This window comes from Mchenga conophoros, linkage group LG15 (assembly GCF_057382185.1).
Source record: "Mchenga conophoros isolate Kocher_MC1m ecotype Shallow Benthic linkage group LG15, M_conophoros_male_GT1.1, whole genome shotgun sequence".
NCBI lineage: Eukaryota > Metazoa > Chordata > Actinopteri > Cichliformes > Cichlidae > Mchenga > Mchenga conophoros.
The window spans coordinates 27,228,166-27,246,379 of record NC_140540.1 but is presented as its reverse complement, the minus strand read 5'-3'; the positions used below and the strand labels follow the sequence as shown (position 1 = coordinate 27,246,379).

Genomic DNA, 18,214 nt, shown 5'->3' with positions numbered 1-18,214 from the left:
GCGTCTTTTAATATATTGTTGTTGTTTCTTTCTAACTGTAGCATTCTCAGAAAAACGTTTTTTAACATATTGTTTTTGTTTCTTTCTGAATTCATCATTTTCACAGTAACGTCTTGTAATATATTGCTGTTGTTTCTGTCTGAATTCATCATTTTCACAGTAACGTCTTCTAATATATTGCTGTTGTTTCTGTCTGAATTCATCATTTTCACAGTAGCGTCTTTTCATATACTGTTGTTGTTTTTGTCTAACTTCAGGATTGTTTTTATATGTCTCGCTTGTGCAAGATTTTTTCTTTTCTTTGTAATCTTTATTTGAAGCATACTTTTGTCGTTCTTTCCTTTTTTGGTTTTCTTTTCTCTGATTTCTGGGTTTCTCTGATGCCATTAATCTTCTTTTCCTTTTTTGCCTTTGTTGTTTATTAACTTTTTTCACTTTTTGTAAAACTATATCAGAAAGGTCACAGGCAGCAACATTTGTTATGGCAGCATTTGATTGACATGAAAAAGCATCACTTGATGGAAGGAAACTTAATTCACTGCATAGTTCTTCAGTTGGTATATTAGGAGGTTCATTCTGATCTTCATATGATGTGAACTGAGTCATGTGGACTTCTTTTTGTTTCACCAGTGGCGTACAAATGGACATTTGACAAAAGATATTTTCAGTCGGATCAGTGGTTGTGTTTCTCCTTGGAGTAGAGGGGTTTGCTTCATCAACAGTTGTATCAGAGTGAGTAGGTGCCACAGCAGTGGCAGCTGTTGGTCTGCAGACTGTGTCTGTGATAGTATCACTCAGGTTGACTGTGCTCATACTGTAGAACTGCACAGGCTTCAGTTCATAGTTACAAGAGGGTGATATCTCCATCATTTCATAAGAATCTTGTAGCCTCTTAATCATGTCACTGAGGAGTGTGAATTTCAGCATCACAGCTGTACCACGATTACGTGACTGTAGTAGTAGAGGAAGACCAATGGGTGTTCTGGGGTGTGGGTCAAAGAAACCATATATGCCTGATGTGGATCTGAACACTGCGATACACAATCCACTCATAATCAGTAAGGCATACTGCACATCTGACAACAGGCAGCTCAGTCCTGCTTCTAAGCTCAGAAAGGTATCTACTGCCTCCTCTGGAGGTTCTTCAAATGTCCCATACCGGGAAGGCTGTGTCATGTTGACATGATACATAGACCTGCGAGCATCAACTTTGTCTGGCAGCTCATCGGTAGCCAAATGAATATTTTTAGGAAATCTTTTCTTGGCCTCTTTGTACATCACATCACCTTTATCCAAGACCAGATTAAGATCAGCTGTAGTCATGTTTTCATTCTCATGAAGGAAAGCAAGAAATGTGAGTGAGTTACATGTGCACTGCTTGTTTCTGGAGTCTCCATATTTAGGATGAGCCTGGCTGCGAGATGCACAGACATGTATAACAGAGGGCTGGTTTTCAAGGTTCAGTCTTTCTGCATGAGATGGTCCTGCCACATCACTGTGACAGCCTCTTTTCAAAAAATCAGCATAACCCACCTGTGGGTCACATGACACCTCATGTTGTTCATTAAATTCATGCTGCAGTCCACTCTTTACAGCATCAGCATAAGATACCTGTTGTACATGTGCAGGAACATGTTGACCTGCCTGTTTGACACTGTCAGAATTGGTCTTTGTAGACACACTGTCTTCTGCAGAGCTCTGAGGAAAATCAAACTCAGCTTGTTCACATGTTGGTACTTTGTGAAACTCATGAAACTTTTTCCAGCGTTGTTTTGCAGCTTGTGACTTTTTCTGCTTCCTTGGCATTTTCACACACTGCAAGTGTTTCTTAGTCTTTAGAAAATATGTTCACAAGAGAAGAGTGGCACACACCAGGAGATGTTGTCTTTGTTTTTATATTTCAGTTTTTATTTGTCTTAAACAGTTGTCTTTCGTTTGACAGTTTGTTCTTCAGTTGAGAGAATATTATGCACTCTCTTTATTGGCTTGGCACAACTTAGCAGCAAGCCAAGAGTGAAAAACAGGTAGAGAGAAAATTTAGAAGAGAGAACAGACAGAGCAGGAGAGACACGGCTGGGAAATCACAATCAAACCGTGAATTAGTTTTCTTTGTTTGTTCAGTTTGTTCTCAGGTAGAGGCAATATATGCACTCTTTATTGCTTTAATGGCTTGGCGTTTTTCAGCAGCAAGCCAAGAGTGAAAAACAGGTAGAGAGAAAATTTAGCAGTGAGAACAGACAGAGCAGGAGAGACACGGCTTTAAATCAAACCGCAGATTTTTCTTTGTTTGTTCAGTTTGTTCATAGGTTGAGGCAAAATATGCACTCTTTATTGCTTTGTTGGCTTGGCGTTTTTCAGCAGCAAGCCAAGAGTGAAAAACAGGTAGAGAGAAAATTTAGCAGAGAGAACAGACAGAGCAGGAGAGACACGGCTTTAAATCAAACCGCAAAAGGATTGTTGGTTTGGCAAAATTTCTCACAAACCACAGAGTGAAATACAGATGGAAAGAAGGCAGAGACAATAGGTGGAGCAGGACAGAGGATAGAGGGGTTGGGGGGTTGGGATGTGAGAGAGAAGACTGGAGATCTGGTCCTTGTTCTTCTTCTTCTACACACTCTGAACAAAAAACAAGAAAAAAAAATAATTTTATTAAAATTATATCACATGGTAATTGTATGAACTAAATGTGACTACTGCAAAAGGACAAAACAAATATTCAAGCTAAACTGTTGTCGGCTGCCATGTGCAAAAAGTTGCATAATTGGGCACTTTTTAAAAGAATAAATATTTAATTAAATTCAGCAATAATATTTTTAAATACAAATATGATTGAGTGAATCATTAATTAATCACATGTAGTGTGACTACAAAAATGTACGGAAAAAATATTTTAGCCCAATTGTTAAGCTGCACTTATGTGTATTTATTATAAAATTGTGTTTAAAAGGTCTAGCACAAAGTTTGAACCCATCACTTTACAGCTTATATTAGTCATATTATTTTTTTATTTTGGTCTACTTCTCTTACAGTATGTGCACACCTACCAGGCAAAGCACAGTGTCAGTCAGGTTCCTGAAAGAAACGAGAAATAATACGTTAGTTGTCTGTACAGTGTTATCAGACTAACAGAAATACAAAGCCCACACGACATGATACACTGAACTTCTAGTCAGCAGGGTAATTATAGAGTAATATAGCACACCAACTGATACAGCAGTCATTTTACAATTCAAACTAGTTAACTGAAGTATTTCCACTTATGTAAGGCTACTGTTAGACTGTTACTAGCCTTAGCATTGCTGCTAGCGCTAGCATTCCGGCTAGCATTAGCACTTCAGTTAGTGTTAGCAATGCAGCTAGCGTTAGCATTGCAGCTAGCGTTAGCATTGCAGCTAGCGTTAGCAATGCTGCTAGCGATAGCACTCTTACTGTTAAAACTGAGCCACAATGGCAATAATAAAGCTAATTTCTTACTTTTGTCTCACTGACCGGCAAGAAATATCACAGGAATATTATTTTTGTCAGTTAACAACTGCTAAGGCTAGTGTTAGCACTATAGCTAGCGTTAGCATTGTTGCTAGCATTAGCATCGAAGCTAGCGTTAGCACTGCTGCTAACAGCAAAACATCATAAACGTATATAAATGATAGCGAAGGTTATTCTTTTTTCTTTCTTCTTTGAATTCTTTTTAACTCTGTTGGACTTGATATGTGAGTTTAAATGTCAAACATGTATTTTTTCCATCATAAAAATAAAACACTGCAGTACTGAGTGTACTGTACTTACCACAACAGAGAGCAAAGCGGAATGACGACAGTTGGTCCAGTGATAGGTTAAAAACAGATGAGGCGTTCAGGTGGTGCTTGGAAATTTGACCATCAGTTTGAACAGCAATAATGAGCATATACATGTCTGTGTGTTGGTCTCTGTGTGTGACAGACATAGAGAGATAGAGGGAAAAAATATACTATACTAGTGTACAAATTGGTACTTTTTGCCCAAGTATAAGCGAATGAGTGACATACAGAAAAACAGGGCAACTGGCATTAAATGAGCAAATAAAAAGTATTAAATCTTGAACTGTTTTGTGGGTTTTATTTTAAGACTACTTTGAGTGTATTCGTGGGGAGATAAACTATACAGACTATAAACAGAAACATTAAATGAGATTAGATTAGTTAAACGTTAGTTAAAAGGTGGGGGAAATTAACTACAGACCAATAGATGCTGAGAGCTTTAATTATCCAGTCAGAAAGGATGATTTTGAAGTCATCAACTGACTCCAACTGCCCAGATCTGAAAAACCTTTGTGCCAATCACAATGCTCTACTTAGTTGGCATATACTAACTAGTGACAAACTATTAATCTGTGGCAAAACCCTGTCAAATCTGTCTTATTGTACTTTTGAAAAAGTTAATCTTACTACAATCTAACATTTTTAGGTTTAACCTTGGCAGAGTGAGAGAGAGCTCGTTAAGCAGGCAGGTGTGAGCCTGGTTGCTATAGTAACTGCACCCAATGGCTCCATACACACGACACAGACATGCGCCTCACTTTTGCTGCTTAAAATGAACAGAAAAGTCAGGCCGAAACAAATTCTTCCCAAATGAAAAGTACATGTCGTGTTGACAAAATTCTTTCACCGTGAGCGACAGCAATGTCTAGTCTACTGAATTCTCAGTTTTCATGTCTGTGGAGTTTATTATATGGACGTGGTGACAGTGGAAAGACACCATGCTCTTCTGATTTTCAAACAAACCTTCTGAGCCATTTTAACATTAGAGACTATGGAAGAGTTGGAGGGAGGAGGCTGTGCATTGGTGACATTTATGAAAGAACCATAACACCTAGTACAATAGTAAACACATTGGATGAAAGAGGACAGCCATGGCTACGTTTTGAGGGTAAAATCATACCTGTAGAGCAAACGCTGCGGACACAGCAGCAGTTTTAAAAAAGATTTTAAGATTATTTTTTTTGCTCCTCTCACTCTAGCAGTTGAGCTGCCTCACTCTAGCCCCAACATTCCGTCCCATACACACCCATTATAAACTCTGAAATGGGTGAAAAAACATCATGAAACTTAAACTGGAACTGAAGAAAAAGTATAATAGATATTGAAAAGATAAATACAAGTTGAATAGTTGAATGTCTTGTCTTCGTTTTAAAGTTTGAATGGTGGCTCTATGTGAACGTATGTTGAAGTAGTAAGAGTTTAAAAATGAGTAAGTTGAATGAGAATTTGAAGGGTCTCCCCATTGAAATACATGGGAAATTTTTGTTGAATAAAGTTGAATAAAATTAAAAATATAAATGTTAGAAATGAGAAAAATACAAGCAATCATGTCCAAAAGAATAGGAATCTAATGGTGTTTGAATGGTTTTTCTAAGTTGAACGGTTTTGAAGGAGTAGGCTTTCAAAAAACGTACGGAATAGATAATAATAAAATGGAATAATAAAGATTAGAAGAACAATACTGTGAATGCTTTTCAAGCATTCACACTAAATACACATGAGGGATGATCAGGGGAAGTGGCCACACATGGGATCACAGCTGACACACATGAACCTAATGACAGGACAGGAGGGTGCAACTGAATACACTGACAATGAATACAGACTTACAAAGTAAAACAGGAAACATGGAAATTAGACACGACAAGAACTAAACATAACCACGCAGACAGGACTCATGACCCAGGGAAACTTAGTACAGGGGAGATGACATAGCTGACAGCATGAACTTGACAGTACAAGACACACAGACATAAACACACGAAGGGCAAGGGAGACTTAATGCAAGGGTAATATATACAAATGGCTGGACTACCTTAGAGAACCTAAACAAACAATAAACATCAAAATAGGCTAAACATAACACACTGGGTCACACGACCCAGGACCATGACACCAACAGGTGTAACTTAGGAAGAAGTCTGTGAGAGTCTCTGTGAGGACGTGAGCAACCAGGTCCTGTTTTTAGGTTGGTTGCTGATATGAATGCAGCTCACAGTGTCTGTACAGCCCAAAGTCGCTGAGCCAGCTGCCCAAATATTATGTCCCATGTTTGCTTTTCAAAGGTGGAAATAAAGAACAGGTCCATGCCACATACCTCATGCAAAGTGCTTCAGCTGAAAAATACCCAGCTGCCCACCGTAATCTTTTCACTGAAGGCCATACTGTGGTCAGTGTCTGGAACATTATTTGGTTTGTTGATCATGACATCAGTTTGATGTCTGAATGACATCAGTACCAGGTCAGGACACCAGCGCTGTATTGTAGCAATCCCGGGCGTGCACATTATTCCACAGCAGCGGGAAAAACAACCTCCTTTAACCACAAAAGCATTTTCTGTTATGTTTTCCAACAACACGAGTGCTCTACATTTTCACACTGAGAAATAATCTCATTGACTTCTGTGCCTCCTGCAGTGTCTCCGTCAGTACCTCCTTCAGTGCCTCCTTCAGTTGGGGACATTGACTTTAGAAGTTGTTTATTGTAAACAGAAATGTGAAATGTGAGCAGATTAATGAGGCACACTGACAGTTTTTCTTGGATCAAATGTTTTTGCTAAGCGAAGGTTGTCTGTATGCACTGAAACACCCGACTCTGGAGAACAAACAAACAAAGACTTCCCAAAAACTGTTCCTGTCGTATTAAAGAATGAGAACAGCTCTTTGACCGATTTTGGCTTTTTATCTTTGCAAAGTTTAAAAGTTGTTGTTTTGTTGTTTTTTTTCCTCTGGGAGCTTCTTCGAACATTCGTCCTGCAGCTTTACATCCATCTTTGTCTTTAGTGCTGTGAGCATGAATACGATTGGTGATTCCGTGTTTCTAGGTGTGGTTGGATGAACTGGACATTTGCTGCTGCCTCTCAAAGTTTTGTTGCATTGATTTGCATTGATGGCTGCTCTGTATCATGTAATAAATAAAGGTTCAGTTCACACAATAATAACAAACACTCTTTAAAACCGAGTAAGAAGCTTTTCCATGAACGACACTAATGACTTCTTGGTTTGATTTTTTTTAAATCATATTATAAAAACTTTTCTTTTCCTCCAGCATTTCTTGACTTCCTGTTCTGTTTGTTTTTTGCTGAAGGAGACAGAGGGAGGCAGCGTCTCTTCAGACAACTCTAACAAAGAAAATGGACAACTCCCTGAAGAAGAAGAGCCAGGTGGCACCGAGCCGACACCTAAGCAGGTAAGTAACACTCAGTCGCTGACTTGCAGTTGTGAGGCCATCTCCATCTCCAGATCGCCCAATCTCTGGGCTGTCAGTGCTTGTTGATTTTGAGGGGTGGGGGGTGTTTGCAGGTGGTCGTAATCTCTTGCATCATGGCTGTATTTCCCACCTCTAATTACTGCTTCTGTGTTTTTGTCCTGTCCAGCCAGCAGTAGAGAAGCTACCACAGGAGAAGATGTCTGAACCAATCTCAGAACCAGAACATTTCACTGATCCGACCCCTTCCAACATCTCCAATTCCTGTCGAAATTCAGACAACCTGAAACCTGAAGTAGATCCAGAACCCACAGAGGAGCCATCCTCAGCTACACCTGATTCAGATTTGAAGACCTTGAGCAGTGGGGAGTCCTCTGATGATGAGGACAACGAGAAGGAGACAGCAGAGAAGGAAGGCGAAGCCACCAGCATCCTCCCGTCCTCCGTCCTGGACAAAGCTAGCTCCATCGCCCAGCACTTCACCAACAGCATCAAGCGAGGCACCGTGGCCCAGGATGACGCCCGCTCGCTCGGTTGTCCTTCACCTCGGTTACCCAGCAGGAGTGGCAGCAGCCTCAGCCTGAGTGCCGAAGCAGACGACCGACCTCCGCGGCTCTGCAGCTTTGTTGCCGATCCTGCAGAGACCTTCGGTGGGTCCGATTTGACCATGTTGTCTCCTCGAGATGACAGTCTCTTTGACAGCGACCGAAGCATTAGGCGAAGACGGGACTCCATGCTGTCCATGCAGGACCAGCTGCTCATTGGGAAAATCAAAAGTTACTATGAAAATGCTGAAAACCAAGATGCCACTTTCAGTCTTCGGCGCAGAGAGAGCCTCACATACATACCATCTGGGTTGGTCAGGAGCTCCGTCAGCCGGTTCAACAGCACCTCGACCTCCTCCACCTCCACTGTGGACCCTACTTATGCAGAGTCACACTCTGCTTTACCCCAAAACACCCAGGATCTTATGGGCTGTAGTGGCTCTTTGGACTCTTTGAAGTCTGAACAAAGAAGCACTGATCCAGAAGATTCAGAAGGCAGCCAGGGGTCCAGGTCTCAAAGTGTGCAGGATAATCTCTCTGATGATGAAGACTTCAAACCTTCATCTGAAATGATTAAGATCTGGCAGGCGATGGAGCGAGACATCAAAAGATCCCAGAGTGAAGATGGAGGGCAGGATCAAACCAAAGAAGCTGCAGTAACCTCCAGAACCTCCGGCCTTTCTTTCCCAACCAAAAACTCTTCCCAAGAAAGCAGAGCTTCTGATCTCAGAACAATCAAAGAAGAGTTGACAAGCCCTATGCCCCTCAAGCCCAAAGCCTCGGAGGTGAACCGGACAGGAAGCGTGAGGGACACGCTAAAGATGTTTGGGGAAGAGGCTGCTGTCCTCAGGGCTCCAGTGCCTCAGGTCAACCAGCTGAAGGTGGAGGCAGAAAAGGACCACCCCAGTAGCGCTTCAGACCAGGTGGTCGAAGTGGACAAGATGGCGAGCAAAGTCCTCCACCTGGCTCGTCAGTACAGTCAGCGAATCAAAACCTCCAGTCCGATGGTCCGACAGCGAAGTCAGGGTCTCCTATTTGGAAAGAAGAGCTTAGCCAGTGTGGTAGAGGAGAGGGAAGGTTCGGGTACGTCACTTTGCACACTGCTTAACATTTCAAACCAGCAATCCTCAAGGAAATCTATCTATTGATTGTCTATGTGACCATAGGACCACTAAATCTTCAATCAACGCAATTCAGAAACTGTATTTAATTCTCTTTTGACTTCTTGACATTCACCAGATCATCAGTGACCTTTTGAGGTACAGTTAGGGTTATCGATCGTCAACCTATCCATTTTATATGAAATTCTAATTTAGAAAATCAGATAGTACACCTGTAAGGTGATAACACAAAGGAGAGACTGGATTAAAAATGTATCTTTTTTTATATACCATGTACGGGAAAAGTGTGATGTTAACCCTGACCATACTCTGAGTCCTGCACGGGCTCGATGACCTGCTGGATGTTAAGAGATTAATTGTTGTAAATGTTTGTTCTGTGTGTTTGCAAAACTGGGTATATATTCAGTCCTGCTCAGCCTGAGCCTGCCCTGCCTTCAGCAAACTCTGCTTCTTTAAATAAACCATTTCCTGTTGAGCAACCGATCAGTCCAACCTGCCCACACATGCTTAGTCTGCACCCGCTGCATGAAAAGAAAAACAAAAAAACAATGGTACCACATGTAGTTATAACACTGTACTGCCACCTTCAGGTAAAGATGGTAAAATGCGCTGCTTAGGGGCAGATTATAATCTGAACAGCCTAAAGTGATGAGCCCATCTTTCCTGAAGCTGAAGTAAAATATCACAGCTGCATGTGGTACCATTGTTTGATTTATGTAGAAGCCAAACATATGTTTATGGATTATTACGGCTTTTGTTAATCATTTCTGTCAGTTATCGGAACACTGTAACGATCAAATTTAAGAGTGATTTAAATATGTTTCGTTTGTTTTGTTTTTTTCTGGCAGGTAAATCCAGCCTGACTCTGCCGCTGGTTTCTCATAAGCAGGCAACTTCTTTGCCGCTGAGTCCCGTAAACCACGTGAGGTCTTTAACCCTCGGCTTCACCTCCAGCTCAGCGGGAAACTCCAGGGGCGTCTCCTCGGGCCGGCCTCACTCTCGCAGCCCCCTCAGTCCACCTCCTCCCCTCGAAGGCTTCAACTGGCCCGATGTCCAGGAACTCCGTTCCAAGTACTCCGCCAACAGCTGCTCCCAGAAGAGCGCAGTCAGTCGAAGTCGATCCATCCCGGAGCAGTTCGACAGCAGTCTGAGGAGGCACTCCAGCTGCTCCTCAGGCTGCTTCCTCGCTGATGAAGCTCCCAGAAGGGTTTCTTCACAAAGGCCTCACAGAAACGCCAGCCAAGAGGAACGCAGCAGACGGCTCCTCAGAGCCAATTCCCTGGATCCTCGGCTGAGTGAATCTCAGATGAGTGAGTTGCAAAAGCTCCAGGACCAGGTGGCAAACGACGGTTACTACATTGCAGCTGAGGCCCCCCTAACAAACGACCCCGAACACAAGATCATTGTCATGGAGAAGTTTCCAGAGCCAGAAGAAACAGCCAGAGACAAAACAGATGAAAGTTACGTCCAGATCCGTTCACCCACCAGCAGAGAGAAGATCTCCATCATGGCTGTCATCGACCGGTGCCGGGCCTACCAGGAGTCTGACGAATACCAACAGAGGGAGGAACTGAAGGCCAAAACCGAGCAGAACAAGTCCACAGCATTGTCTGCTGATCAAGATGTTTCCCAGAAAACGAGATCAACCTCAGGACCGAAGGCGGAAGGTCAGCAGAGCATCGTGAAGAACCTGAGGGAAAGGTTTCAGAGCCTGAGCTGAAGAGAGAGTTGTCCGAGCTCTCCTCTACATGTTACGACTCTCAGTTTCTAACCAAAGATGTAACAATGACAAGCTGCTCAAGTTTTAATGATGACATAATTATTTAATTTATGTGAGCATGAAAGGAAAAGCTGTTCTAGCATGTGGTAATGGCACAAATGTTCAGGGGGGTGAAATATTAAAACAAAGAAGTTATCATATGTGTATATAAAGTCTGCAGTTAGCAGAAAGAATTCTATCTGAGAAATGTAAATATCTTATTGGAAATCTTGATGGGAGCACCTTTCTGTGCAGGATGCCATGTTTTACACAGGGTTATTACATCATTTTCTGTCCAGGTGGAATCAGGACTACACTAAGGGATCGCTTAAAGCTCCAAACTGCAGCCACTTAAACTTAAACTTTAAAGCTCCACTGTGAGAGGACTAACCACTAAACTCACATTCATTCCCGGTGTAAAAAGCGACCAGGTTGAGTGTGTGCTGTGTGCCAAGCATTTCACCTCTTCACCTGACCTCCCTGAAGCCCCAACTCCTGTGACTCAGAGGTCAGACTGATGCAGTCGTTTGGAATTACTGCAGCACTCGATCACTGATTTTAAATTTCAGAATATGGATTTTTGGATTTTAAAAATATGGAGGTCTACATTGTCAGCACCAGACTCACCTCTTTGTTTTCAGAGGTCTTGTTGCAGAAATTACAGCCTTCATATTTCACTTGTTTGATGGTGATTTTATCAGAGACCACCCATTCCTTGGTGATAATGAGTCTTTGAACAGTCACCTCTGAATCACCAGAGCTTGGTTGGGGTATTTGGACCACCCGGAGCAGCGGGGTGTTGGTAACGCCACCGTTCGGTGAGGTCAGATTGTTCTTTGTGTTAATGTCTGCTTGATATGAAGGCAGCTTTAATCCCTCCGTGACACACAACCACAAAGACCAAACCGTCCTTTAAAGGAGCGGTACTTTATATTGAACTCTCTGTGACTGGCTGCGTTTAGACTGTCTGTAGGGGGATGTGTTGGCTCCAAAAGAAGAGGAAAAGCCCCTCAGAGTTTGTGTGATCTGCACTTTGTGAGTTGGTAACTAGTAGAGTGAGGAGCTGACCAAGCTGGTCGTGACTGAGGGCTGGGGTGAGAGGCCTCGTCACGATCAGGACTTCCTCTCCCGGATCCGCCTGCTATAGATTCAGACTTTTGAGACTAGAAGACGGTTCAGTGAAGCCAACATGAACGCACCTGATACCTGCACACAGTGTCAGTTATTGATCATCAGCTTCCAGTCACACTGATTGATTGTGGTCACCATGTTAAAGTCAGACTGTTCCTTCCAGTGACTAGAACTTTAAAGACATAACCACGAGTAATTGTTCACGACAGCCAGAGCAGTGCACAGAGCCCCAAACCTGCCTCATTAGAAAAAATAAATAAATAAACACAGGTGATGGATTTATTAACTGTCCAGTAATTACTAAACTGTAAATAAGTGAAGTACAAATGATTTTTTTTTTGTTTGGCCAAGTTCTCTTTTTCCTGTTAACAATCATAAATATTCAACTGTAAAAGTCATTAGTAGTTTATTCAATAATTGATATTTAAAGGAATTTCAGTTTTTGTGCCTTGTTGTATTTCATCATATTTTATGTAAGTCAATATTTTCCTAATAAGTCATGTGTTGGACTCTGCTGCTAGCACTTTGTTCAGAGGCACATGGCAGATTTCAACATGTGACTTCCCACCTGCATATCCTGCTCCTCAGTCCACTGTCAACAGTAATGTGACGATGTCATTTACTCCTTATTTATTTGATCAGATGTAAATAGAAACACATCACCTGTCTTTCTATAAATGTGTGCGTGTGTGTCTACAAATGTGTTTGTATGACGTCTGTTCTGCATTAAAACTAAATATAGAAGAAAAAGCGCGTACATTCTTTACATGTACACAGTATTATGTGTTGGTGTCATGCACACAGTTCTCTTCCTGCAGCATCCCTGTCGGTCACAACGACTCTGCTCATTGGTTGATGGATGCAGGCTCGATTTCATACTGAAGAAGCTCAGAGTCGTGCAGCCAGCTAACGTTAGCGCTCAGACTGCTCCTCTCACATTACTCACCCAGAATTATCATGCTGATAAACACTGTGCACGCCATAATTTGATGTTAAATTTGTGTTGTTTTTTTTAAGTATGATAGAATGACGTAAAGTAATTGATGACAACCATCATCAATTACTTTGCGTCATCCCTCCGCGATGATGATGGTGGTTGTCATCAATACTGTAAAAGAAGCCTGTACAGACATTTATTACACACCCAGTGTGTAAGGTTTACACTAGGGCTGGGTATCGTCACTGATTTCTAGAATTGATTCGATTCCGATTCACAAGGTCCTGAATCGATTTGATTCGATTTGAATAGGGGAAATTTTGCCTCAGACAGTCAGAAATATTATAATTCTGTACTTATCAGTACATATCTATATTTTTATAGATAAAAAGAAAGCTGATACTTGTGAGACTTTATCAAAGGTGTAAGCATCACAGCAGATGCCTTTGTTGCAAAGTAACTGAGGATAAAACACAGGAAAAACATGAAGGCGGTTTTCCTGGTCTCGGTTTTTATATCAGATGACCTTAAAAATATTGTGCAGTCAAAAACGAAGACAAGCAGAGCAAAGTTGTTGTTTTTTTTTTGTTTTGTTTTTTTTGCCTGTCCCGTTTGGTTCTTTTGCCATCAGAATTATTGTCTAAAGGGGAAGAAAGATGCCCAACGGATTTACTATACCAAATGGACCATCCCAGCCTTGCCGTAATATCTATTTGATTCACCTTTTATTGTTTATTTTATTTTTCATTTTCACTTGTTAGATATGGGACAGACTTGAATGAGGAAAAGAAAAGGGAGAAAGAAAGAGGGAAAGAAAAACAGCAGAGAAGAGGGACGGGGATAAAGGGCAAAAAACAACAAAATAAGCAGACAAAAAAAATACATATATCAATCACCTGGATCACCTGTTGAGAAAGAAAAAAGTAAATACTAAATATTAAACATTCTGCAGCATGCAAGATCGACAGCGCACAGTGTGCTTTGAGGTAGGAGCCAAAAAGGGTGTAGTTTGTGTGTGTGAGCACCCGTGTGTACACCTGTGAGCATGAACGCGCTTGTTTTTAAAAGGTTCCTTCATGTAATGATCTGCTAGAGGGTGTGTGGGGGGGGGGGGGCACAGCCCCGTCCTCCAGGGCATGAAGCAGATATGGAGGCGATCAAAACTCCAGACATCCAGAGGCCCCCAGAACACAAGAGACCAAGGAAGACCAACAGAGGGGCAGCCGCGCCACTGTCCCAGAAAGAGCTGAGGAGAGTCCCAGATGAGGACTCACTCAGCAGCAGAAGCCAAGGGGGGTTGCAGTGACGTGCCCGTCAGCTCCACCGGCAGCCAGCGGTGCCAGAGTGACCAAGCCCCAGGCCGAGAGGCCGAGGGCACCCCACCCCCGAAGTGGCCCGAGTGAGCCCCAACAAGCAGCCACCAAGGAGTGAGCCGGTGTGTACCTGGACGCCCATCCCTGGACACAAAGAACCACCAACGCACCGATGTCTGAGGAAGTCCGCCACTGGCAGGGGAAGTGGTGGGGGGAGATAGGCCTCCAAACCTTGGAGGGCCCGAGATGTCCCCAGAGAGGTGGCGTCTGATACCCGACCTGACATATGGACAAAGACAAACAGGCACACACAGATACAAACATCCATTCCCACCCTCATGCTCTCATATGCAATTACTCAGCACTCACCCAACGTGGAGACAGACATAAAGAGACGCTGTACACACGATCACACTCCCCAAGCGTACTCTAAGCCCCGGGTCTAGGTACCCTTGCCCCTGGAGGGGGAAGCTGCACCCAGACCCAGGTGGTGTTACCCTTTTCCCTGGGGTGGGGAGAAACAGACCACTCCGACTCCGCAGCAGCAGGGAGGCCCCATATTCCAAACCCCAGGAGACCAGGAGATGTCCTTACTGAATCATCAGAGCTGAACAGGTGATGGAGAAATAGGTTTACCTTTTGGGTGACATGAATGAGCTGAAGGGAAGTTATGAACTGTTTTAGAGAGACAAATAACACCAGGATCTTCTTTTTACTTAGCTGACAGCTGGTAACTGCGTAGGGGCGGGTCTGGCACAGTCAACGGCGGTCCAGGCGTGGGATTTCTCTCGTGGAAATATGCACATTATTTTTTCCTTTCTATTGGTAGGTGGCACAGTGCACTTGTGGCGAGTAACAAGCTAGAGGACTGGTAATCTTGTTGGGTATCCAGTTACGGAAGCAACACATTAACAAGAGAATTCTGAGTAAAACCAAAGTTACTTTCCCTAGTAACTAGTTACTCTGAAAGTAACAAGTAACTTGAAGTAACTGAGTTACTTTTGATAGAAGTAACTAGTAATGTAACTAAGTTAATCATTTAAAGGAACTTACCCAACACTGCTAATAAATAAGCGAATAATGCAAAAAACAGATTTTTAGCGTTGGGTCCGCGTTTTGTGTTTATGTCTTTGTGCAGAATCCATGTACCTGCTCTCATTTACTGTTTTTGCTGTTTGGTGGTTGTAGAAATTTTGTGAGGTTTAACCTGAGATCCTGGCGTTTTAGGCAAAATACATTTATGTTTAAAAATCGATTCAGGATTTTAATGACTTGATATCACGTTATCCAAGTCAGAATTGATTTTAATTGATAAATCGATAATCAAAACCCACCCCTAGTTTACACCCCAGCTGCCCTAAAGTAACAGCATTAGTAACGTTCATGTTTTTGTACTGGTTAATCCAGCAGTTTGCACAAGCTCTGTAAATGCTTAAATACATTCAGTGTTATTCTCTTTTTTCTTGTTTTTGTTTTTTTGGGGGGTTTTTTCGCCTGTCCCGTTCAGCCCTGATAATCAGAGTTATTGTGACACACATCTGCACCTGGCGCTATCACCACGTTTGAATTCTCGTTTTATGCACATTACATTTGTGACTTTCAGTGTTTTCAGTTTTTGTCTTGCACATAAACCTTTAAACTAAATGAAATGTTTTATTTTCAGCCTACTGGTGAAGGTTCTGGGCTGCCTTTCCTCATAACAGCCATTCCTCAAGAGTCTCCCCATTTAAAGCAATGCACTAACAGGGACTGTAACATCTAGTCCTTTTTACTGAATATACAATAGTATAAGTCGCCCTGCCTCCAGCTAGCCAGTTAGATGGCACAGATTTGGTGCTTCTAGTGGAGTTTAGCCCATTTATTCCCTTTGTACAGGCTAATATGCTCAGCATTGAAAAGACATCAGTAAGAAAGTAGATTTGTCCTCCACAGAGCGTCTCGGCCTAACACAGGCATCTGTTAGCCTCATCGTGCAGTAAGTCTGTGGGTAGATTGACCTTGTGGTGGGAAACTTTGCTAGAATCAGTGCTGGATCAGAAATTCATCCCAGAAACAAACTCACTGAGGGCTGGTTCTGCTGGTTCTGGACCAGCTATAGCTGGTATTTGAACGATCAATTGTTTCACAGGATGACAAGCAAATAATATCAAAACATGAAAACTAGAGCTATAGATTGATTAATTTTAAATGATTTAGTAATAAAAACAAGCACAGTGACAGTACTCCTCACTAACTGTCCAAACTCACCAACGTTGACAGATAATATCAGAGGAATCATGTGGAAGCCTGACTTACACAGCTCAACTATAATGCAATATACAAAAGTACAGGGTGGGCCATTTATATGGATACACCGTAATAACATGGGAATGGTTGGTGATATTAAAGTCCTGTTTGTGGCACATTAGTATATGTGAGGGGGCAAACTCCTCAAGATGGGTGGTGACCATGGTGGCCATTTAGAAGTCGGCCATCTTGGATACAACTTTTGTTTTTTCAATAGGAAGAGGGCCATGTGACACATCGAACGTATTGGTAATGCCACAAGAAAAACAATGGTGTGCTTGGTTTCGATGTAACTTTATTCTTTCATGAGTTATTTACAAGTTTCTCTTTGTTCACAGCCATTGACATGTCGAAGAGGTTAACACGTGAGGAGCAGATCGAAATTGTGTTGATATCTGGTGAACGCGGTAACCGGGTCATTGCAGCAGATTTCAATGTAAGACACCCTACGAGACCACCCATCTCCCATGCTACAGTCAGCAAACTGCTTGCTAAGTTTCGTGAAACTGGTTCAGTGTTGGATTTGCCAAAATGTGGACGCAAGAAAACTGTCACTAATGAAGAAACATCAGTGGTTGACCTAGCTTCATTCAGCAAGAGCCCACAGCGTAGCACTCGCCGCATGTCACTGGAGAGTAGCATTAGTCGAACATCCCTTCGGCGGATATTACTGTATACTAATGTGCCACAAACAGGACTTTAATATCACCAACCATTCCCATGTTATTACGGTGTATCCATATAAATGGCCCACCCTGTACATCTCAACTCTGTGGGGCCTTAAAAGAAAATCAGATGAATGTGTGTTTTCTGCACTGTCACCAGTATTATACCACCAGTATTATAAAGATTCAGGATTCGAGGTCTTTATTGTCAGTACAACAACATACACAGTATACAGCGTACTGAAATGCAGTTTCTTCGGCATAAAAGAGGGAGCAGAGGGGCAACAATCACTCTTCGACTTTATTAACATCATGCTACCTAAGTGGCTGGGATTCCAGCACAACCCATGCAAACTCAGGATCCTGTACGGTGGAAAGATCCACCTCTTCTCAACACCTCAAGAAGCTGAAAAATTCTACAAGAATCTGCCGAAGGAAACAGCAGAGGATGCTCATCACCAGTGAGTCTGTTAAATAATAGGTTAACCATTAACACACTCCATAAGACTGCCTCTGCTTCAACATAACCGACCAGTAATTGAGTCACTGATAAGAGACAGATACAATTTTGAGCTCGAATTTATGTGGAACTTATGTTAACATAAATATTCGTTCTAAGTTTAATCGCAATTGTTTTTGGGTTATATATTAACAGCTCTAAGTCTTTTTTGTTTTGTTTTGTTTTGTCCTACCAAGGGTAAACTTTACTTTATTATGGGGAAAAATCACTATCATTATATGGTTAGTGTACACTGTCTGATTTATGGGGTTTTGGAGAGGTCGCGTTGACTAGTTACTCCTCAGTGATGTGGATTAACGCCCTCCAAATAATTTGTTCAAGGGAGGGGGGAACTGGTGCTTCTAATGATTGAACATTTGCATTTCCTTCCAACAAGGAAATGCAAATGTTCAATCAGAAATTGTTTACAAGTTCTTTATCTGGTATGTGTGAGTGTGTGAATGTATGTGCAAACCTGCTTCTTCAATTTTTCCTTTACTTTGTTTATTTAAGTAAACAGTCTGACAATATTTTATGGAGAGGACAACTAAAGAAAACATTTGAACGTTAACATTACGACCTGGAACGTTAGGGGGATACGGAAGTTAGTTAAACTGAAACAAGTATTAAACCAACTAAAACATTTTAACTCTAGAATTATTTTCGTACAAGAATCTCATCTTACTGCATCAGAGATACATTTATTAACCAAAGGATTGCAGGGTCAGGTATATT

The 18,214-nt window shown here is 42.0% G+C and overlaps 1 protein-coding gene and 1 long non-coding RNA gene across 3 annotated transcripts in view; one reads left to right on the top strand and one right to left on the bottom strand.

Moving 5' to 3' along the window:
• LOC146558529 (pleckstrin homology domain-containing family G member 3-like) overlaps nucleotides 1-12,529 on the top strand; it is a 44,528-nt gene extending 31,999 nt beyond the window's left edge. For both annotated transcript variants that reach the window (XM_085247928.1, XM_085247929.1), the window contains 3 exons: nucleotides 7,104-7,205; nucleotides 7,393-8,851; nucleotides 9,738-12,529. In XM_085247928.1, the coding sequence (XP_085104054.1) occupies nucleotides 7,104-7,205; nucleotides 7,393-8,851; nucleotides 9,738-10,609 (2,433 nt within the window). In that variant the 3' untranslated portion in view covers nucleotides 10,610-12,529. The remainder of the gene's footprint in view (nucleotides 1-7,103; nucleotides 7,206-7,392; nucleotides 8,852-9,737) is intronic.
• LOC146558530 (uncharacterized) lies at nucleotides 1,882-3,229 on the bottom strand. The gene is made up of 2 exons (XR_014888729.1): nucleotides 3,045-3,229; nucleotides 1,882-2,616 (listed from the first exon to the last, which is right to left on the bottom strand). It is a non-coding gene; the product is annotated as an uncharacterized LOC146558530 (long non-coding RNA).
• Nucleotides 12,530-18,214: the final 5,685 nt, after the last annotated feature.